Source organism: Balaenoptera acutorostrata, chromosome 3 (assembly GCF_949987535.1).
Source record: "Balaenoptera acutorostrata chromosome 3, mBalAcu1.1, whole genome shotgun sequence".
In the NCBI taxonomy this organism is placed as follows: domain Eukaryota; kingdom Metazoa; phylum Chordata; class Mammalia; order Artiodactyla; family Balaenopteridae; genus Balaenoptera; species Balaenoptera acutorostrata.
Genome location: NC_080066.1, coordinates 139,715,605 through 139,740,208, shown reverse-complemented (window position 1 = coordinate 139,740,208; position 24,604 = coordinate 139,715,605). Strand labels below are relative to the sequence as shown.

Sequence of the window (24,604 nt, the reverse complement as noted above, 5' to 3'; positions counted from 1 at the left end):
TGTTTCCCCCACAAACATCATGAAAAGACTCATAAACATAATGAATAAAATTACAAAATTCAGTGGAAATAAAACAGTATGTAAATGTCAATAATTGATCTCAAGACAAAATAACTTAAACAGTTATGACCCAGTAAGGGAATTCAAGCTTCTTTATAACCAAATATGAATAACATTACTCTGGTTACCAATATTCTGCTTTGTTTTCATTTGATTTTCCCCATCTAGGCTCACAATTGTATTCTTTATTGGTTTTTGAATATAATTGAAAATAATTGATCAAAAAATATGCAGGATTGAATAGTAGAAACAAATACCTCACTTTTTAAAGTTGTTTTTGAGTTTCAAGAGAAAAGTGTTTCCTAACCCAAAACTAATTTCTTTCATTTTTGTTTCCTCCATGGAAATAATACTCTTTAAAAGTAAGTTTGGCTTTTATTATCTTTAATAGCTGTTCATGATGATTTCTTTTCTAAATATTGAAGTGACTGAAACACTCATGTGGTAAGTACATACATTTCTACTCTTATCTTCTTACAATGTATTGGAAAAAAGTCTGGAAATAGCACTATATTAAAACAGTTCCATGGTAATAGGAAATCTTCACTCTTTCTGAAGTCTGTTGTAGCTGTTGTTTAAATTCTTGATAATGTCAATATTAGTTAAAAGTAAGTCTTAAAAAGAATAGGTATTTAAAACTTTCAATAACGAACTATTAAAGGATGACATTATATGGCTGACGTTTTCATATTCTTTTTGAGAGTTAACAATGGCCCAACTTGTTAACATTGACAGATATTTGGGCTTTAGTTTTACTTAGTTTCTATCTACAGGGGTTTTAGATCTATTTCCATAAATATAATTAATACCTTCATTCAAAACAATAATATAGTAATGCTTAAGTTTACTATACATGAAAAATATTAGAACTTTAACCTAACTTGAAAAATTATTTAAGCATCTTAGTCATCGAAGGAACACACACAAAATGCAAGCCAGAAGACAAAAGCAGAAATCACGAGTCTTGGTCATAAGCAACTTCCAAGGTTATATCGTCAATTCAGGTCACATTCTACACAGTTTTCTTAGCTACATTTCTTTAAAATTGTAAATCATGCACAACTATCACCTGAGACACTATAAATCATTGAAAATAAAATTTTATTTCATTTATTCTGCTTACTAAAACAGGAAAGTATGTCAATACATTTAATAAAAGTTTTCCCAAAATGTAGAAAACAAATGTTCTGATTGACTTCCAGCTAATTAAAAAACTTAAGCCATCTGATTATTCCAAAGTATCCTATTCTGTGAGTTGCATGTGTTATCTAGATGAGCTTTCTTTTTCAAGTTTTTGTAATAGTACACTTGCACCTTTGACATTAACTCTAAATTAGCCTTTTTTTGTTTTTGATTTTGGAGGATAGGAAGTTCGATATAAATAGTGTACTGATTGCTATAGACCATAATATTAAATTGTTACAATTATGTGAGACCTATATGTTGTATTTTTACTTGTATGTATCTGTGTATGTTTATGTGGTGTTAGGGCCACCCCAAAATATGCTTCAGTGGCATATTGATTATTTTGAATTAAAGTTACTTAAAATACGACTGATGCAAGATGGACATATTGACCCCTCCTCTCTGTCTCTCTGAGGGTAGGAAATAAATCCCTCATGTGAAATGTGCCCTCACTGTATCTGGAGGCAGAAGGACATAGGGAATTCTGCCTGGAAGCTTGTATTAACAAACCTTGTTACTTCTTTACTAATTTACTACCCAAGCCTAAACTTTGCGTAAATTCCTTCCTAATTAAGAACCCAAACCTGAGTTTATTTATCCTGTCAAATCCTCACAAATTTATTTTTCTTCATGTAAAAAGATATAAAAGCTGCCTGCTTTTGGTCAGTCTCTGAGCATCATTTTATGATCTTCTGTGTGCACAAAATTCAGCTGGTTTTTCTACTGTTATCTGTTGTGTGTAAATTTTATTATTATTCCAGCTATAAGAACTCAGGAGGGGTAGAGGGGGAAATTTCGCTCCCTGTCCCCGACTGATAGTTGCATGTATTCATTAAATTCATGGATGTACACTATGTTGTTGCTTAAAAACTCCAGTGGTGGCAGTTTAAAGACTATTTTGTTGCTAATAATGGCTTAATACCTAAAACTGAACAGAGTTGGTCACAGGTAAATTAACCAGGGAAATATGCCAATTTTGACTTCATTTCCATCCTATTGAATGACTGCATTCATTCTCTTTAGATTTAAAGCTCTTCATTCTACTGTTCCTCAACACTCTTTATAGAATTCCATCTTGCTTTTCACCTATATTTTAACAGTTTAACATAGATGGCTGGATCAAGTCCATTGTTCCAATTGTATGTAGCTTAAAAAGCTCTGCAGTATTTTACTCTTTCCTTTGTATCTGGCTTCTCTGAGTGCTCTGCTCACTGCATTTTACTCCTGTTCTGCTTTCTAAACCCATTTATGCCTATTCTTTCTGAAGACACTTGTTCATCTGAGCACTCAAATTGACTTCTCCTCATTCTATTTTCTTAACTAAAAATGTACCATTAAGGTTGATTGAAATCATTTAAAGAACTGCATAAAAAAATGAAAGGCTATAAGAAAGTAGGCGACCAGTGTTTGTAAATACCTGTTTTCAGCCAAATTGATAGAATGAAATGAGAAATAATTGGAAACTTAAAAATGTTATTGATATATTTTTTACAGATTAGTCTTTTTTGGTTGTTCTTTGAGAAACATACGTGTAAAACATTTGGGGGCAGGGAGGGAAGGGAAGGTGTTATATTGTAATTAAAGATGAAACAAACAGTCAAAGAGAGCCAAACTACTAAAATTATTTAAAACATTTTAATGTTTTACAGTAAGCAATATGTAAAACATGCAGGTCCATGATTAAAATCTACAGCTTTTAAACCACGTGATCTTAATTTTTTTCTGTTTAAAATACAGATATTGTTGTTTAAAAATAAATGTAATCATAATGGTTTACAAAACTATAAACTGTAAATGATTTATTTAATATCATAACTAACCTTTTTTCCTATTTGTAATGTTTAAAAATGGAGCTCTGTTGGTATGAAATACTTTTAAGCATTTGGAAGTTCATTACCATTATAAAATTAAAAACTGGGGCTTCCCTGGTGGTGCAGTGGTTGGGAATCTGCCTGCCAGTGCAGGGGACGTGGGTTCGAGCCCTGGTCTGGGAGGATCCCACATGCCGCGGAGCAACTAAGCCCGTGAGCCACAACTGCTGAGCCTGCGCGTCTGGAGCCTGTGCTCTGCAACGGGAGAGGCTGCGACGGTGAGAGGCTCGCGCACCGCGATGAAGAGTGGCCCCCACTCGCCACAACTGGAGGAAGCCCTCGCACAGAAACGAAGACCCAACACAGCCATAAATAAATAAATAAATGAATGAATGAATGAATGAATGAATACTATTTGTGAAAAATACTTAACATCCATTTTCATTTTATTGTTTGATCAGAATGAAATGAATTTTTAAGAGGTACCAAAATATGTTATCCCAATGAATTTTTATTCAGAGCATATGGAAATAGATACTCTTATTTTTAATGATACAATATAAGGAAAAATATTCTAATTTTAAAATTAGCATTTCAGAATCACCAATATTTTATATGGAAAATGATGTTGACGAATTTGCTTTCTGATTTACCTAAAAGAGCATATAGTTAAGGTAAGGCCTAATAGATTACACGTGAATGATAAATAATTTGATTTAAGGTAATTAACACTTTCAAAGCGCCTAAGTTCCTTTGAATGTATTATTCTATTTTTAGGTCACAGAATTTCATGTTTTTGCTATAAAATCATTTTACTTTAATTATAAGGAAAAATCATCACCAAAACTAAATTTGAGATTAAAAAAATACATAAATTGGGCCTGAGAAATGTCTTTTCTGTAGTTTACAAAGCAGTTTTATTCATAAATTGAAGAAAAAGAGTAATAATATAATTCATATTTTTATAAGATATAGACTTGTAGAAATAAAATATTAGTAATAAAATAACTGTGTACTTTTTGCTGACCTAGTTCTAAAAGGCAACTGCAAACTAAAATTGCAATTTGGTACAGGTTTTTCTTTAAAATTACTTCAATAATGTGGATGTATGTAGAGGGTATTATGCTAAGTGAAGTAAGTCTGACAAAAACAAATACCACGTAATCTCACTTATATGTGGAATCTAAAAAACAAAACAAAAAGAAAACAGATTCATAGATAAAAAGAATGGGTGGTTGCTACAGGGGAGGCAGAGAGGTGTGGAGGGTGAAACAGGTGAAGCAGATTAAGAGGTACAAACCTCTAGTTATAAAATAAATAAGCCAAGGGATGTAATATACAGCATAAGGAATATGGTCAATAATATTGTTAATAACTTTGTCTGGGGACAGATGCTTACAAGACTTAGAGTGGCGATCATGTCAAATCACTAGTACATCTAAAACTAACAATATTGTACGTCAACTATATTTCAATTCAAAAAAAGAAAGAAAAAAATTTCAGTATCTAAGTTTTATAGCAGAGGAATTTTAAAAAAAACAGCCAGTTTCTATACCAAAACAAACTGATAATAGATTCATTGAATAACCAACAGAACTCAGACATAAGTGCTTGCTTCTACTCTTATAGAACTATAAATAATTTACTTCTTTTAATGTAACATTTAATTGAAGCTAAGTGCCTATAGCATGACTAACAGTAAGATCTAATGTTTTAAAACAAACACTTCTCATAATATAGGATAGCTTATGAATAAATAATGAAATGACACATTACTTAAACATAAGGACTATTTTAAAACTAGTCATGAGTGCCTGCAAACACACACACAGAGCCACACTAAATATTCTATGCAAAAATATGTTCACAACCATAGTTAATTTTGTGTCAGTAGTAGCGAAATCAAGTAAATAATAAAGTTCTAATAAACAGTTATAGTCAATCTTCATAAATAGAAATCAGAAGATCACTTTGACATCATCTATATGCAGTTCAGCAAGGTAGGCTCCTTGTCTATAGTTAAAGTGCCCTAAATTTTAGCTTTCCAGGTTGTTTGTGGAATTGTCCTTTAATTTAAAACAAGTCATACAATTATGCATATGACTGCATGCAAAATAAATTTATCATGACATTTGCTGGGGGGCAAAGAACTAATTTTACTGCAGAAATTATACATTTTCCCTAAGTTAAATACACTGAAAGAGAATGAATAAATAGTTTACAGTTTTTACACACATTAGGGCTCAACAACAGCTGATTAAACAGCACATTAGGAATAATTGAATGTCAGTTCATTTGTAGTAATCAAAAAAGCAATGAATTTAGAGTTGAAAAAATCTAGGATTTGGTGTGATATCTTTTCCTTTTAAGGCCAGTTTTTTTTAATCTATAAATGGAGATAGTACATGTCACATCTACTTTATAAGTTTGTTATTAGGATAAACCATGTAAAGTATGGACTAGTGGTTTATAGTAATAAGCACTACCTGCTTGTTTTGTTAAAATCGGTTGTGAAATGTATTATGAATAATTTAAAATTTCACAGTTGGTGAATGATTTACTTAAAAAAAAATTTAGAGCAGATCTAAAGCAGACCCATAAAAGTTTATCTCTCATATTCAATTACATTTTCATTTGTTGAATAGGAAGGGGATGAAGTTATAGCTACTGCTTTAAGAACTGCAGATAATCAACAGCTTAACCTGTCCAGGAGAGTATGTATCATCATCTGCTTTCATGGCAGAAAAGCTTCAGAACTACTGTGCCAAATTATCTTGGTAATCATCCCCCTCATTGCTTTTATATGGAATTATTGATTGTGTATTTATATTCAAAATGTTCTTAAGGTTGGGTCAATGTCTGTTTCTGTACAGCACCTAGCAATGCCTAAATACGTTTATTATTATTCTTAGTGTTTGTTACTATTAAATTAAGTATTACAAATTTACTTTCTAGAACAAATTCGAATTAAAATTTTATAATAAAAATATCTCAAAATTGAACAATGTGTTCAAAAAAATCAAGTGATCTCAAATATATTAGAAATGCATAGAAGAAAATAGAATAGAAGAAAATGCATAGAAGAAATGGCTACAAGAAAAAAATGTCAAATGTTAAGTGGATGCTGGATAATAAGTTATGTTTTTCCTGCTTTATACTTTTCTGCTCTTGTAAATTTTTCTCCAGTGAAAACCTGTTACTTTATTTTTCCCATCCAGTTTATTATTTACAAAGACACTTTTTACTATAAAAGTAGCATATATTGAGCATTTCATTTATACATAATCATAAGAGAAAGAAAAAGCAAATGATGTCAAGTTAGTAACAAATAGTGAAGAGCAGATGCTTATCACAACACTGTAGTGAAAGCAGTTGTCAGAACTAAAGGGCAACAAAGACATCTTCTGGACATCTTAAGAACTGCATGGTTCCTTTTTAAACAAAGGATCTTATTTCTACCTTAGAGTAAGAGTTGTTTAAAAACCACACATAAAGAAGGGTAAAATCAATCTGTATTAGGTTTGAAATTTTAAATATTACATCATTAAATTACAAACATACAGTATTTAAAGAAGACACAAAATTGTTGCATACATATTGGCATTAGTTTCCAAAATATCCTTAAAACTATTTCCAGATAGATTATAAAATACAAATATTTTAGTAAAAATAATTTATTTTCATGTAAGGAACACATAAAATAATATGAAAATTACATGCAGCGTTGAACCACTACTTGAAAAATTTAAACAGAATACTTCATGAATCTTGGAGCCCATTGATATCAAAATATGATTGGCAATTTAATCATTAATTTAAAGAACTGTATTTAATAAATAAATTCAAAACCACATTTGATTGGTGATTTGTCCTAGTACTATACAATGTAATTATCAGTATTTTAGAAAACTTATTTCCAGTAAAATATAATTGAGTCCAAATTTTAAATGTGTCCACTTATTTTGAACATGTGTTTATTTAGCCTAAAACTCATTTGTAAAATTATATCACTATGGGCACATTCAATGAATTATGTATATGAAATACTATTCTTTTGTTCTTAGAGCATGAATGGCTGGTTGCACTCATAGCCACCTTCAGGAAGTACTATTGATGCCTATGATTTCCATCTCTAAACAATTCTTAGGGCGGACTCAGTTTGAGGGTATTTTTTTCGAAATATAGTCCTAAAAAACTAATCTGTAGTTCAACTAGCAAAACTCAACTTGCTTTAGTAATAGTTGTGTTTGGTAAGAAATGTGTGCTTTAGCTTTAGGTAAGCCTAAATGAACAGATATTCTACAAATGAAAGTATGCTTATTTCCTAAAATTACCTTTTCTTAGTATCTTTATATGAGAAGCCAAAATGAGATTTTACAACTAAATGCTTCCAATACCCCAGACTAAACATTTTGATTCTTTGAACTTTGTTTTATGTCACTTGTATCTTTTCAAATTGTTGTATGATATATTTCATGATTTTTCTAATATAGAAAGTCAAATGAATAATTAAGATAACCATAAAGTTTAAGAAAGATGATATTAAATAAAATTCACTAAGGGTGATAGAGATTATCTTCATATGGAACTGAAGTGCTTCAGTAACATAAGTAACGTGATTATCTTATATTTTTTATCACCCACACTGTCTGCTAGTTTTTGCACAACTACTAAACAGAAATAGGTTTCTTGGTATATATTCATTTCTCTTTAGGCAGTTACATTCGATTTGATCTTGGAAAGTGTCTGCCAGGAATTCTGTCAGAAACAAAATATTTATGAGTCAAATAATAGTGACAATTTCTTAATGGATCAGCTCACTTAAGGTAATTCTGCAGTAAATAATTTTTGTATTTTATACGTGTACAATTTCAAAAAGACAACACAAGAGAGAAAAATATCCTATTTTTGGCTATCTATAAATCAGGTTATCATGAGGATAAACCATTGATATCAAAATATGATATCAATATATTACACTCACTAAATATATTCTCAGTGGGACATGACTGATTATAGCAGGGAAGTCAGTACAGCAAGAACCAGGCTTAAGCTAGATCTGCTGCTAGGTCACTCTAATAGATGCTCCAGAGATTGGCTACAAAGAAGCTAGAGGACAGGTATTAACTGGAAATCTGGGTGGACAGGTGTTGAGCAGCAGAGTGAATTCTTAATGAGAAGTAGCATGTTCTTAGGCCTTCAGCTGGCCTCTAGGGCTAGGATCCAAATTGGAGGAAGGGCAACTGGGAATTATAAGAAGCTTGAAGAATTTACATAATTCTCAGCCTTTGTGATTTCAGAGTTGAATTTATCTGTTGTTCAAAATATAAGTGAACTGCTTTGCATATTCAGTGATTAGAAGTGACTTGGGAGAGAATACAATTAAAAGTAGTTCCCATAATAGTAGTTCCCAATTAATAGTAGTTTCCTATTTCTATAGATGACAAGCAAATTTGGGAAGTTTTTTTTTTTTTTTAATGATGACAAGTGATATTAAAGCACAGAATAGCTTTACCTTCCCTCATCTTGGTTGCTCTGGTATATTTGTGCACTTGGAGATGCCATTTTCTGATGTGACAAAAGAGATGGAGAGAGATTTATCCCTCTGAGTTGCCGAAAAGCTATTTCTGCATGGATGCTCCGAGGATTACTTGTTAGAATCCCTACATTCTTGTCTTTTTTGTCTGAAATTAGGAATTATGAAACAATGAAAAGCATTAATAAATTAATAAGGTTTGGTTGTTCTTCAGTTGACTGTGTGCTATACATATTTCATAACATGAATTAAAAATTTTAAATAAAAATTAAAATTGGACTATATTTCTAGCACTTAATGCTGCTTAGATTTTTCTGAGCTAGTGGATCAATTTGATACCTTCTTGGTGATTTTTAAAAATACAAATATCCAGAGCTGTGTGCTATAATAAATGTATCGATAAAATGACCATACTTTTCAAAACAAAAATTGGGGCAACACAGTTAGAAAATAGGAAAGAAATAGGACTTTCCCAGAAAATCCTAAGAAAGTAGTTGCATAATGAATCTTAAAGAAAGATATCTGAGAAGAAAGTTATGGAAATGAATCCAGGATTGAACTATTGCCCCCCCCCCCAAAGATATTGAAGACATTCCTGAAGATGACAGTGATGACACTGTACTATTAAGGAGGCTAATAACAATTTGGTATGTCTAGTTTTACTGATAGTTCTATCTACTGGACAAAAGCATTAAATTTCTCACTATGATTAAAATCTTGAAGCCATAAGTATGTAGAAGTATGAAAAATAAGTTAAACAAAAAATAACATCTTAGAGTAAATTATGTTGGATTTCTTTTAACTGAGTTTCCTTTAAAAATAATTGCATATTCTTAGTAGACTTTTCGATCATTTTATTATTATTGTGATGTTCAGTTTTATTGTCTAACAGTAGTCTGAGGCAAAGTGGGATGTTAAAAAGAATGGAAGAGGTGAGCCCTCAGGGAAAGAGTAGCTACCCCCAATTTCACCAAAATGGTAGCCAGTGAAGATCTGGAATTAGAGAAAAGGCATGATCTAAGTCTGAATGAAAATGTATATAATAGAATGAAACATTTCCATGCCTTGTCCTTTTAATATACTCCCTTCCTTTAGAGAGCTACCTCTTGAAACACTTCCCTACTAATAGCTTCATGAATATATACAATAATATTGTGGTTTCATGGATGAAGTTTGATCTTCTCTTTGTAAGATACCCTTTGAACCCCAAGAGTCTGTTGTTACCAATATTTTTAAACCTCTGATTTCTACTTTTAGCAGGATGTACTACAGGTTTTAGTAGTCATTTGTTATGAAATACACAAAATGTAATAAAAGCTTTGAAAAGAAATGTCAAGAACAATTGTGCAAGTATCACAAAGTTCAAATTGCAAGCAAATGTTTAGTTACAACATAGTAGTAGTTGAGTAGAACCAAACAATACTACAGATTCTTTGAAATCAGAATGGTCACATGAAACTTGAACAAACATTCAATTTTAGGAAATGTAAATGTAAAATATGCAATTTTAAGTAGTATTAGAAATCAAAGTGAGATTTTTGTTTCAAATGAAGTGTTTTTGTATTTTTACATTCACTCAGAAACTGTCAAAATACCTTCAATTTCAGGAGTTAAAGTGAAGTCAGATCCCAAGTAATGGCTAAATCCACCAGGCAGAATTACATTTGTTATCTTTATGGGAGGAGCTTTCACTTGGCCAAATGATCCACCATCCACAGGAGAGTTGGTAACAGGAATAAACTACATAATAAAAGAAAAGTTAAGAAGGCCTTATCTCTAAAACTCAGATCAATCGTCTTAGCTTTACCACAAGCCCCACTTGATAATCACCTTAGAATTTTTTAGGTCAGAAATTATATGCTTCCCTAAACTCAGAGTTCGTATGAGGCAAAAACTGTGAAACAGACAGATTTTTGGGCCCTTAACCCCCCTCAGAACCTTATGTTCTTTTTTTTTTCAGACTGCATTGTACTCATTACAACAGTCTAGGGTGATGGCACCTCCCCATTCCAAAGAGTCTTAACAAGGTAAGTGTAGAATTAAGAAAATGAGAATTAAGCCTTTACCCCTTTGTAATATCTTTTCTTTTTTTCTGAACAGGAATTTCTAGATGGTAAGAGTTGTATCTTCTACATCTTTGTGTTCCTCACATTACCTCACCAGGTGTCTTGCAGTTAATTAGTTTCTCAAAAACAAACAAGTAAATAAAATGGGGACTAAGAAAAGCATCTTATAACAATCACTTTTAATGAGTGTGCTAACTCTCTAAACAGTGTTTACATTTTATGTTAGTTGAGAATTAAGAGGCTTTTAAAAGAGTTTCAGGAATCAGCAAATGGAGGAGAGAAGTATTTTAGGCTGGAGACTCTTGGTTTCCCTAGAAATTTATGCCTGCTCTGTCTTCAGTAAGACTGACCTTGTTTATACTTTAAAAAATATGAATTCTGAATATATGATTCAATTTATTTAGAGATACAGGCTTTTGCCATTTGTGTAAAATTACCCATTTCCCTCATATTTCAGTAAATGTAACCAAAATGCAGCTTCGTAATGAGCACTAAGGTATCAGGCCTTTTACTAAAGCTGATCCCAAATTCCCTAACTAATTCCTTCATGGGAGTTTCTTCCCATCATTAAACTAGAATATTGTCAAATTTTCTTCTGAAACCAGAGCACCAAAATGTTCTGGTTTAAAGGACAACTTTAGATTTCATTTATTTCCTCTTTACTTGCTGTTAAAAAGAAAGAACGGCAGCAACTAAAACAAAGAAAAATACATTAGACTGAACTGATAAAACTTGAAAAGTATTCTGTTCTTGTGTCTTCTGAACAGCTAAATGAATAGCTCAATTTTTTTCTAGCCAGGAAAATAAAAATTATTATTGCATCTTAAAATAGATTTCTCTGAAATAAAGACTTCAAATACTCCCTTTATTTTACTAACCATATATAGATGAATTCTTTAAAGCCCAATTTTTAAATAAAATATTTACATATAGAGTAAATGGAAAGATAATTAAATTCTTATGTACGGCACCGATTTGAATGGCAAGAATAGGTATCTAGAATCACTGAAGACAACATGGTAGTATAGAATGGGAAAAATCTTACTTCACTGTATGAGAAATAGAAAAGAATAGCCAACAAGCAAAACCTTTAGTGAAATAATCATCCATCATTGACTACAATTTGAGTTTACGTGTTTTTTTTGCTATATGAAACTAATTTAAAAATATATATGGAAATTGGGATCTTTAAAGTTGCTCTAAGTGATTTCTTTATATGGAATTTAGTGAGTATTTATGAAGTTATATGGAATTTTTTAAATGTAGCCAACATTACCTTAAAATAGAATTTATAAAATATAATGTTACAATTTGTATAGGTCTCTCACTGGAGGCCTCACATATGTGGTATGATAGACAGAATAATGCCGCCCCCCCCCCAAGATGTCCACATCCTAATCTCTAAAACCTGTGAATGCTTTACATGGCAAAAAGGACTTTACAGGCATAATTAAATTAAGGATTTTGAGATCCAGGAGATTATCCTGGATTATCTAGGTGGGCCCAATACAATCACAAGGGTCCTTATAAGAGGGAGGCAGGGAGGGTCAGTGTGAGAGAAGATGTGATGATGGAAGCAGAGGTCAAAGTGATGCCATTGCTGGAAGAGGGCCATGAGCCAAGGAATGCAGGTAGCCTCTAGAAGTTTGAAAGGCAAAGAACAAATTCTCTCCTAGAGCTTCCAGAAGGTATGCAGCCCTGCCGATACTTGTGATTTTAGCTCTGTAAGACTGATTTTTCAGACTTACAACCTCCAGAATTGTAAGATAATAAATTTGTGTTGTTTCAAGACACCAAATTTGAGGTAATTTGTTACAACAGCAATAAGAGACTAAAGTTTCCTTTAGTTTTCCACTTCTGGAAGCAAGAAGTGACTTGCTCATGGAATATAAGAGGGAAAGGAGGCTTAAATCATTGAACTAAATTTTGATTATTCTCTTTTTAAAGACTAGAGACTGTGACGGTAATTCGGTAGATGACATTAGATGGTGCTGTCTCTTAGTTATATCATACAGATTAGTAGCTAAGATTTTTTTCACAAAGCATAGTTTTTAGAAAAACATTTGTAAATATAACCCATAAATGAACTAATTTCCTCTGCCTAATCTAGATAATCTTTATTAACATTGTACAGCTCTAAGTTTCACAGGTCTCTATAGCTATTTTGACCCATAGTAGAATACCCTTGGTTAATTTTTAAAAGTCAGGGAATAATAAGAATTAGATCTATAATTCTTTTTATAATTCTTTAAAAAAAATTTACAACATAAAAGTACATGTGCCCACCCATCTTTTGATGAAGGGCCAAGGCCTTTTCTTTAAGAAAGAGTCCCTTGACTGGTATTTTATCTGATTGATAAATCCACCCTTAAGGGTTTTACCTACAGTTTCCAGTTTTGGTTTCGTTAAAGTAGCAAGAATTCAACAACATGTGGAGAAAATTTGAATACAAGAAACTGTCTAGATTTAAAGAAATTTTCCCACATATTTGTCTGAATTTTTATAATTTTCTTCCTTATTTTGCAGGGTTTTTTCCTCCCAACCTAATTTGATATTATTTGTGTATGTGTAATCAACTATTTGTGATTTGTGTAATTGATCTTTTTCCAGATTTTACAGAGAATCCCATTTGGCTTTCATAGAAACACAGAAATAATAATTTAAAATTTGTACTTGTGTATCTGTTTATTTAAAATAAAAGTTATAAGTTTTTGAAAAAACACAGCCGACTCTTAATAAATATGTGAATCTATTGCTGAAGGCAGAAGTGAGCTTAGAGAGTAGCCTACTAGTATCAAACGTTCAGTGTGCTCTGGGAACTCGTTAGTTTGTTTTACAAAGGGAGTGGAGAGTGTTGGGTAAGCCAGTGAGATAAATGAAAGCATCTACAGTAGTCTTATCTCTTTCCTCTTCAGTTTAACTTTTAAAAGTAATCTTTGTTCACTGACTAATGCCCTTGCTCTCTGGCTTTCACTGACATTAAAGGTTCATTTACATTCTCACTGCCCCACCTTAGTCCAGGTCTTCATAATCTCTCTCTTGGATTATTCTAAAAGCCTCTTAGCTGGTTTCTCAACCTCCAGCCCCTTCTTCCTTAAACCTTGCAAAGGCACAGCTCTAATAGTATTACTTCTTTGTTCAAAAACCATAGCTTTTCTGTGTTAAATTTAGTCTTTTAAGATAGTTATGAAAAATCCTGGTGGTCAATGGTAGAATTTCCAAATGATATGCTTTTGTGGCTTCTCTCTCTAACCTCTTCCCTGTCATGCTCAGATACCGTACTAGGGTTCATAGGCAAAAGGCCCAATTATTCTGCCAATATACAAGAAAAGAGGCACACGCCTCCCTTGTTAGATGAACTACACAGTCCAGAGAGTTTGAGGTCATTATTCCTTCCTTCCCTTTCTATCTCCTAAGTGGAGAGGGTTTTATTGTTAGTCACTATTTATAAGAGTGATACGTTACAGTTTCTTACCTTCTAGCATTATCTGACATATGGAGCAAGAGGCACACAGTTTAAAATAATTTGCTCTATGTCAAAGTATGTTTTTTGAATAAGGAGCTTTCCTAGCTTCTATGTGTATGTGCTCTATTCACCAGATCAAGCTGCTTTTGACAGTAATCACCAAATACATACTAAAATTATCTAGAAAAACATCATACATCAGGTTTAAACATTTAAGTAAAAACTCATGACAGAATGTTCATCTACTAATAATTTATGTATTTTAAAAGGAAAAGTGTAAATAATAGAATTATTACCGAATTTTTCTTTGCTTGTGGTTCAGAGAAGTGAAATTCAGCTTTTGCCCTGTCATCTGAATTCACAGGGATTCCATCTAACATCTGTAAGTTAGGCAGTCGAAATATAAGCACGTGGCGATGTAGCATTTTTCTACAAATCTGAATAAAGTTAAAAATAACAATTCATTCCTTAAAAAAACTTTTTATTTCAAAGATTAACCTTTATAGAGAAGCATAGACAGCAGAGATGACAGGTAACAGCTTATTTGTAGTATTAAATGATATAAATACGAACTCCCTTTTTGAAAGATTTCTCAATTCCCTGTTATGCCAAATGAAGATGAGAAGTTTTTTGTTTTTTTTTTTAACCAAGGCTACCACTTGGAGATTTAGTCTCTTTTTAGAGTATATGATATTGTTCATTAACTACAGGCAATCCCAACTCATGAATAGGATTATATTATAAAAGTTCACTTATAAGTAATTAGTTTGAAACTTGTATGATAATTTCCCATAGGCACTATGCAGTTTAATTCAATACACATCTATTGAACTATATGATCCATCACTTCATAGTATTAACCTACTGTAAAAATACTTGCATATATGCATAAGAAAGTGTGTACAAAGTGTTAACATAGTAGGCTTGAGGCTGTTATCTTTAGAAGGATCTGTTTGCAAGGAGCTCTTGACAAGTGTTTGGTACTTGGATTTTGGAAGCTCTCCCACCATTCCTTAACTGATAAGGGTAGTTCACTATGCCTAGACTGCTTATGCAAACAATAGGATTCATGTTCAACCTGCTCTCCTTCTGGGAGTCTGGAATTTTGGTATGTGATTGCCACAGGGTACCTACATGACCAGCTTCCAAAAAAACCCTTGAATGCTATTAAGTCTAATGGGATTTCCTGGGCAGAAATATAACACATTTGTTGCTACATTTTTGTTGGTGTGTGAAGAGTGCACACTGTGTGATCCCCTCATGTGAGGGAAAGAGCATAAGGAAGCCTGCACATGGGTTCTTCCAGACTCTGCCTATATGTTTTTCCTTCATCACTTGGCTGTGTATCCTCATTATGTCACAGTAATAAATCTTAGCCATGAGTATAGCTATATGCTAAGTCCCTTGACTTTTAGCAAATCTTCTAGCAAATCTCTGAATATAGGGATGATCTGGGGTACTGACAACACAGAAGAAGTATGCAGCACTGTTTGTGATAACAAAAGAAAGAAAGAAAGATTATCATCAGAAGGGAATAAACTATTTTTTTTTAATGTAGTAGATACATATACATTAATGGAGAGAGATCTCTAAGCCATAAATTGAGTTAAAAAAATGAGCACATTCAAGGCCACAAAGCCAGTTTCATAAAACCAAAGAATGTATAGACTCTCTTCTGATTAAAATGTAATAACACTAGAAATAAATAATAACGAGATAACTAAAAGTACCTAATAGGTTTGAAATTAACACACATACTCCTCAATAATTCACAGATTAAAGAAGAAATCTTTTGTAAAGTAGATTCTAAGATTTTTTTTTTGATGTGGACCATTTTTTTAAAAGTCTATTGAATTTGTTATAATATTGCTTCTGTTTCATGTTTTGGTTTTTTGGCTGCAAGGCATGTGGTATCCAAGCTCCCCGACCAGGGATGAAATCCACACCCACTGCACTGGAGGGCAAAATCTTAACCACTGGACCACCAGGGAAGTCCCTGTAAAGTAGATTCTAAGAAATAACAGGAAAAACACGACATATCAAAACTTTTAGGCTGTTGCTAAAGCAGTATTTTGTAACCTAAAATTTATTCATTTAGAAGAAATATTAAAAATTAATGAGCTAGGCATTCTACTCCAGAATATTTTTAAAAAGTAAATTCCGAGAAACCAAAGATAAAGCGTAGAAATTAATGAGCAAAAAAGAAAAATTACCTTGATAAAACCAAACTATGGTTTTTTGAAGAGATTAATATGATAGACAAACCTTTAGTAAGACTCATCAAGAATAAAAGAGAAAAAGCAAAAAAACCCCAACAAATTTAGATATAAAAAAGGTGACAAAACACAGATATAGTAGAGATTTTTAAAATTCATGAAAGTATTATGATGGAAGTACCTTTAAAATTTAGATAAAAGGACAATTTTATTGAAAAATATAACTTCTCAATATTGACTTTTGAATAAATAGAAATTGCTTCTCGCCTTTTTGTTAAGAACAAGTGTAGTATCTGTTCTTATCAGTTTAATAGAAAATGGCTAGGTAATATATATCCATTAAAGAGTTTGAATAAGTGGTTTAAAATCTAACTTCAAAAAATATTAAGTTCACATGGTTTTAGAGACAGGATTAATTATCCTTCAAGGAACACACGAGTCTTCTTTTATATAAATTAATTCATAGACTAGAAAAAGAGGGAGAACTCCCCAATTAATTTTATGAGGCAAGAACAGCCTTGATGAACTTGAAAAGAATAGTATAATAAAGTAAAATTACAGAATAATTTTACTTATTTCCATAGAGATATGCTACATGAAATTTTAGCAAATTGAATCCAATAAAGTATAAAAGATGACCAAGTAGTATTCATCCCAGGAATTTAAGGATGGTTTAGCACCAGAAACTATTAATGTAGTTTGCATATTAACAGATTAAAGAGAAATACTGTATTACCAATTAGTTAAAATCCAGTGTCCATTCCTGATAAAAACAAGTAGTAAACTGGAATTAGAAAGGAACTGCCTTAAAATGTTGAAGGTTATCTACCCATAACCTACAGCAAACATATTTAATAGTGACAATTTAGAAGCATTCTTTTGAGGTCAGTAACTATCAAGTGTGTCTATTCAACACTGTACAAGAAGTCCTAGTCAGCACACTGAGAGAAGTAAAGGAAATAAAACCATAAGGATTGGAAAGAAAGAGTCATTATTTGTAGATACTATGATTGTCTACAGAGAAAATCCAACAAAATTTACAATCCGTTAGAATTTAAAAGAGAGTTCAGCAAGCTTCCTGGATAAAGAGTAATATGCAAAAATCAGAATTTCTATACTTTAGCAACAAACAACTAGAAAAATATAAAAAGATATTGTTTAAAACAGCTATTAAAACAACAGAATAAATCTAACCAAAGATGATTAAAACCTTTAGGAGAAAATCACAGACCTTTATTGAAGGACATAAAATAAACACAGGGATATTTTTGTTTGTGAAAGAGAAGGCTCAATGCTATAAATATTAGGGGAGACTGCTTATTGTATTTCTTTCTTGGTGGAAATAGCTCTATAATGTGGCACTACTGGCTCTCTCAGTCCCTTCACTCCTTCACTCGGGGAAGTAGAGCGACTTAACTGATAAATCTGGGAAGTTTTTTTTTTTAAATAAATTTATTTATTTTATTTATTTGTTTTTGGCTGTGTTGGGTCTTTGCTACTGCACACGGGCTTTCTCTAGTTGTGGGGAGTGGGGGCTACCCTTCGTTGCGGTGCGCGGCCTTCTCATTGCAGTGGCTTCTCTTGTTGTGGAGCACAGGCTCTAGGTGCATGGGCTTCAGTAGTTGTGGCGCACGGGCTTAGTTGCTCTGCGGCATGTGGGATCTTCCTGGACCAGGGCCCAAAACCGTGTCCCCTGCATTGGCAGGTGGATTCTTAACCACTGCACCACCAGGGAAGTCCCAATCTGGGAAGATTAAACTGGGTATGTTTAGCTCCTGTCTTTCCTCTTGAGAAGGAGCTTATTGCTGGGAGAATGCCTTCTGCTCCTCCAGGAGAAGCTCTCCTCCCATGTGGAAAGGCCTCAGTCAAGTATTTCCTGCTACTGGGTCATCATGACTTACTTTTGGCATCTGTTAGCAGGCCCATTTGGCTTTCTCACTAAGCTAAGCAAAATATTCTCAGCTCTCTATCTGCCACTGTCGTATTTCTCAATTCGTTCAAATGTTAGGTGAGTAAGGGTGCTACTTATTTGATCCCTTCAAAGACTCCAACGGGAAAGGTGGCAAATTTTTCCCAAAATTAATGTATAAATTCAGTGCAATTCCAATTAAAATATCAACAAGATTCTCATATAACTTGAGAAGCTGTTTCCTGAAACTCATAGGAAGTGTAAAGGGCCAAGGATAGCCAAGACAGTGAAGAAAAAAAAAGAGAAGGTGGAAGACAAGGAAAATTAGAGGTGCTTACTCTCCTGGACATCAAGACTTAATGTAAAACTTTAGTAATTAACACAGTGTAATGTTATAGGGATTGATAAATAGGCCAATGAATACAAAGTAGAACCAAGACGTAGACCGCCTTGTATATGACAATGACAGTTTATATTGTAATCAGTTGGAAGAAGACACTAGTCAATAAATTGTGCTTGGATGACTGTTTATGCATATGGAAACAGATAAAATTAAATCTTTTCTCACATATAAAAATAAATTATATACAACTATAAATTATATTTAAAATAAATTAACTAATAAATTAGAAAAATAACACACTCACTGGATTGCCATAAACTGTAAGCTCTCTGAGGGAAGAGATACCATCAAGTTTTTCCAGTTCTGCCATATCCTATTAAAAAATTAAGCAGTAAGTTATTATTTGGTTAGACCCAACATCTTTAAATATATGCTGATTTAAAGTAATTATATGTAAGTGTTGGATTGCAACGAGTTCATGATTGAATCTTCTGAAGTGAGCTTGATTGACAATATTCTGTATTGTTGATTAAAGACAGATCTGTGTACTATTGATTCCAAATACATGACTGGGTAAAGATGACATGCTAACATGGGAAATAGGCCGTACAGCAGCCCTTGCTAGGAAAGACCATATTTTTTTCAGAAGACTTATGATCTATTCTAAAACTCAGATTATATTTGGTTAATTCCCAAGAGGATTGACCTAGATGTGTAGAAAAGGAGGTGAATCTGGTCTAAACAATTTCAAAGGTGCATATCAAACACAACCTTAACCATGAAGGAGCATGTCATATTGAATGGACTTAATACTGATATATTTGGTGGGAATATATATAGTTGAAAAACTATTTCTCTAGTTGAATGACTTGCCTTTGCTACTGGATGGGATTATTTATTATTATCTATTTAACATTGGTGAAAGTTTGCAAATACATTTTAGTTTCTGCAAAGTTATTTCTAAAATGCTATTGCTGACAAAATTTAGGCAACAAGATCAGCTTAAGGTTATTGCTAGTTCATAGTAATAAAACAAAGTTATTGATATGCTCCTCTTCTTATTTGGGATGACTAGTGGGTTTAGACAATTCATCTAGTAACTATAAAAATTTTTAGGCCTATTTTAGATCACTTGGAAGTGGAATTTGAGAAGCCACAGAAATGCCCCAGACCCTGTGTATCCTTGAAATTATTAGTAAACCTTGATACTGGGTAAGGTCTCAGATTCATGTAAGTCTGATTTGACATATCCTTTGTGTTAGCTCAGTTGCTATCACTGGAAAGAGTTCCTATAGGATAGCAATTTTCCTAATTTAGATTTCTTCTGGATAAAGCTTTGGAAGAACCACTGCCAGTTTTGGCAGGCTTTTTCTCAGATGAATGTTGTTTGACCCTTGATGTGTGAGTTGTATGTAATTTTCTCTGTATATATATTTCCTAGTTGCTGTGTAGAAAGGGGCACTGCTCATGATTTCCTTGTAGCCTTGAACAGGCTTTTATATCACTCCAGAAAAGGCTTCCTGAACGCCAGCAAGTAGAGCCACTAACAAATATTGATCGTGTATCTACTATGTACCAGACGCTTTGCTATATTACTAATACAAACGTGGGCAAGAAAGACATGGCCCCTGCCCTTGCGGGGCAGTACACAGTTCAGTTTGTCTTCAAGATTGTCTTAGAGGTATGGGCAGAAATAGCAAAATTGGTAAAAGGAGGGCTAAGCGATCATCAGAAAAACACTGAGAGAAATGTTAGGGCTGTATGTGTATACCTTCAACCCTCTTATCTGCATACTATCTCAGAAGAGAGTTTGGGCAGGCTCAGTTGGGGCAGTGGCCTAATGGAAATAGGCTGAATTATGATCAGGTGAAACAAATGCAGGATGCTAGCTTAGGAAGCCTTGAGTGGGGAAAGATGGATTATTAAAGCCAAGTCGAAGTCCATTATCAGGAGTTGATTCAAATGTCAGGTAGACCAAGTACATATGTTAAGGTTAAAGGGGCAGAGGGAGTCTGGGATTGAGATGCACAAATAGCTTGGACCAAGAGAAGTCAGGAACAAAAAATATCTCTTAGACCATCTGCAGGTAGATGCATGTGGGTTGGTTGGGTTTATAAGTCTAGCAGCAGGGTGAGCATTTCTGCATCCCAGAGTATTTACATGTCATATAAATGATAAATAACACACTAGCAAATTTTTCATTGGTGTGCTTGGAAGCTTTATATTCAAAGGAGTTAAGTCTTGTAAATCTCATAAATAATGTTACCTGGATTTTATTGTATCCTAGGAAGAGTTTCTCTAGTTTTACCAAAGGTTGTAATTTGCTCAGCTCTCGTAGTCTGTTTTCCTCTAGGTGAAGTGCCAACAGAGAACTTGGTTTGGCAAAGGCACTATCATTAAAGGTTCTGATGCGGTTATGGTCCACTACCAATTCCTGAAGGACTTCTAAGTTGTCAAGCCCTTCAACTTGACTGATTTCATTCCCTGAAAAAGATAACTCATGATATGTCAAGTGAGCCCAAACTGAATAAAAGTTATCTATCTTCATTTAAATATTTTTTAATCAAATGATTCTTTAAGAAGTGAAGTATTAAAAAGAACATATTTCCAAGGAGAAACAGAAATGTAATTTACTGGATGGTAGCATCATCATCAAATAATATTTGGCAAAATTTCTCCTTTAAGATATGATGTACAAAATGTACTGAATTGACCCAATCTGTCTGTTCAACAGTTAAGTGCTAAAATAGTTGATACTAATAAAAGTAGATGTATAAAAGTGCTGCAGAAGATATGCTTCTTAGCTCATACAGCTCAATAACAAAGAAACAACCCAATCAAAAAATGGGCAGAGGACCTAAATAGACCTTTCTCCAAAGAAGACATACAGATGGCTGAAGCATATGAAAAGATGCTCAACATTGCTAATTATTAGAGAAATGCAAATCAAAACTACAATGAGGTACCACCTCACGCTGGTCAGAATGGCCGTCATTAAAAAGTCTTGTCTGTAAAGGTTTTAATTTTTCCATTGAATCTGAATGAGATCCTTGCTGGGTAGAGTAATCTTGGTTGTAGGTTTTTCCCTTTCATCACTTTAAACATGTCCCTTCTGGCTTGCAGAGTTTCTGCTGGAAGATCAGCTGTTAACCTTATGGGGATTCCCTTGTATGTTATTTGTTGCTTTTCCCTTGCTGCTTTTAATATTTTTTCTTTGTATTTAATTTTTGATAGTTTGATTAATATGTGTCTTGGTGTGTTTCTCCTTGGATTTATCCTGTATGGGACTCTCTGCACTTCCTGGGCTTGATTGACTATTTCCTTTCCCATGTTAGGGAAGTTGTCAACTATAATCTCTTCAGATATTTTCTCAGACCCTTTCTTTTTCTCTTCTTCTTCTGGGACCCCTATAATTAGAATGTTGGTGCGTTTAATGTTGTCCCAGAGGTCTCTGAGACTGTCCTCAATTCTTCTCATTCTTTTTTGTTTATTCTGCTCTGCGGTATTTATTTCCACTATTTTATCTTCCAGGTCACTTATCCGTTCTTCTCCATCAGTTATTCTGCTACTGATTCCTTGTATAGAATTTTTAATTTCATTTATTGTGTTGTTCATCATTGTTTGTTTGCTCTTCAGTTCTTCTAGGTCCTTGTTTAACGTTTCTTGTATTTTCTCCATTCTGTTTCCAAGATTTTGGATCATCTTTACTGTCATTACTCTGAGTTCTTTTTTAGGTAGCTGCCTATTTCCCCTTCATTTGTTTGGTCTGGTGGGTTTTTACCATGCTCCTTCATCTGCTGCATATTTCTCTGTCTTCCCATTTAGCTTAACTTACTGTGTTTGGGGTCTCCTTTTCACAGGATGCAGGTTCGTAATTCCTGTTGTTTTTGGTGTCTGCCCCCCGTGGGTAAGGTTGGTTCAGTGGCTTGTGTAGGCTTCCTGGTGGAGGGGACTGGTGCCTGTGTTCTGGTGGGTGGGGCTGGATCTTGTCTTTCTGGTGGGCAGGGCTGCGTTCAGTGGTTTGTTTTTGTGGTGTCTGTGCATTTAGTATGATTTTAGGTAGCCTCTCTGCTAATCCATGGGATTGTGTTCCTGTCTTGCTAGTTGTTTGGCATGGGGTGTCCAGCACTGGAACTTGCTGGCCGTTGGGTAGAGATGGGTCTTAGTGTTGAGACAGAGATCTCTGGGAGAGCTCTTGCTGATTGTTATTACTTGGGGCTGGGAGGTCTCGGGTGGTCCAATGTCCTGAACTTGGCTCTCCCACCCCAGACACTCAGGCCTGATATCAGGCCAGAGCATAAAGACCCTCTCAGCCACATGGCTCAGAAGAAAAGGGAGAAAAAAAGAAATAAATAAATTAATTAATTAAATTAAATTAAATTAAAATTTTAAAAAAATTTAAAAATTATTAAAATAAAAAAATTAAAAAGTAATTAAAAAAAGAAGAGAGCAACCAAACCAATAAACAAATTCACCAATGATAACAAGCGCTAAAAACTATACTAAGATAAACATAAAAATCAGAAACAAGTCAATCGCAGACAGCAAACCTGAAGTCTACAGTTTACTGTCTCTACCAGTGAAGGGGCTTCCTATTGTGTGGAAACTTTTCCTCCTTCACAGCTCCCTCCCAGAGGTAGAGGTCCTGTCCCTATTCTTTTGTCTCTGTTTTCTCTTTTTTCTTTTGTTCCACCCAGGTACATAGGGATTTCTTGCCTTTTGGGAAGTCTGAGGTCTTCTGCCAATGTTCAGTCGGTGTTCTGTAGGAGTGTTCCACATGTAGATGTATTTTTGATGTATTTGTGAGGAGGAAGGTGATCTCCACATCCTACTCCTCCGCCATCTTGTTGGTCTCCCAACTCCCACTTATTTAACTAGATAGTTACATTTTAGATAAATTTGACCCTTAATCCTTAAGATTCTAACTTGCTTCCCTACAGCCCCACCCTGCCCTTTCCCTAAAGACTGTACCTTTCCCACCATCTTGCAAATTTAACACAACATGTGAAATGTAAGTTCATTAACTCTCTGGTAGAGCATGGCATGGCCTCATCTTATCACTGCCTACATTTGTGTACTCCTCTACAACTTTTGCCCTCTTCCCTCTTTAGACTGACCTTAGAATTATCTCCTCCTGTTCAGTATCTTTAACCTAACTCACCTCTTTACAAACCTTTAAATATGCTTATAATTTCACTAGCTACCATCTGATCTCTTACCTTCTTTTCAGGGACAAGTTCCTTGAGCATGCAACCTCTGACCTCTGTTTGTTGCCTTTACTGCCTATCCAACCACTACCCTCTATATTGTTTTCACTTTGGTTTTTGCTCTTCCCACACTTCCAAATCTGATTCTCTGAAGGTTACTAATGGTCTCCTTTTTTGTTGAATCCAATTGTTTACATCCAGTATTTTTTTCATAGGCCTCATTCTTTTTGTCATTTGACTTTAGGTCAATCACCCTCTTTTCTCCTGACATTTAGAGTTTGTATTTCTTGGTTTTCTTTCAAAATTTTGTGAATGTCTCCTTTGCTGGTGCTTATTCCACCCTTCTTAATATTGGGTGTGGGGTGTGGAAGGGAATTGCTGAGAGGTAGTGGGTTTGTCTCCACATCTCTTTTTGGCTTTTCATTCTTTCTCTATACTTATTTCCTAAGTAAGCACATATGCTATGACTTTATCTGTTACCTCCACTGGGATAATTCTAAAATATACATCTCCAGTTCTGACCTGTGGTGCAGTACTACAACTTGAAAAAGTTTCCATTTTAATGTCTCAAAGTTGTCACAACACTAACTAATCTTTCCCTAGCTTTAGTACCTCATTTTGCCCGATCTCTTAATGAAAGCATGCAAACATCTTGAACTATTTTTCTTTCCTTGTATATCTAGTCATTATGTACTAATATTTACTTCTTTTAAACTGCATTTTGGACTCACCCTTTCCACTGACACCACTCTAGCCCCATTATGTCATTCATGCTGCATAGAAAATGCCATGTGTTTTGGTGTCA

At 33.8% G+C, this 24,604-nt stretch overlaps 1 protein-coding gene and 1 long non-coding RNA gene across 4 annotated transcripts in view; one reads left to right on the top strand and one right to left on the bottom strand.

The window, feature by feature from the left end:
• The window catches only part of LOC103002810 (uncharacterized), a 125,602-nt gene that overhangs the window by 21,470 nt on the left and 79,528 nt on the right, over positions 1-24,604 (top strand). For all 3 annotated transcript variants that reach the window (XR_009007778.1, XR_009007779.1, XR_009007777.1), the window contains exon 2: positions 10,553-10,619. This is a non-coding gene — a long non-coding RNA (uncharacterized LOC103002810). The remainder of the gene's footprint in view (positions 1-10,552; positions 10,620-24,604) is intronic.
• Positions 7,702-24,604, bottom strand: part of LRRC9 (leucine rich repeat containing 9) — a 95,495-nt gene continuing 78,592 nt past the window's right edge. The window contains exons 28-33 of the mRNA XM_028169228.2: positions 20,859-21,076; positions 18,897-18,965; positions 14,421-14,561; positions 10,188-10,332; positions 8,572-8,740; positions 7,702-7,814 (exon numbers count right to left, since the gene is read on the bottom strand). Coding sequence (XP_028025029.2) covers positions 7,775-7,814; positions 8,572-8,740; positions 10,188-10,332; positions 14,421-14,561; positions 18,897-18,965; positions 20,859-21,076 — 782 coding nt within the window. The 3' untranslated portion in view covers positions 7,702-7,774. The remainder of the gene's footprint in view (positions 7,815-8,571; positions 8,741-10,187; positions 10,333-14,420; positions 14,562-18,896; positions 18,966-20,858; positions 21,077-24,604) is intronic.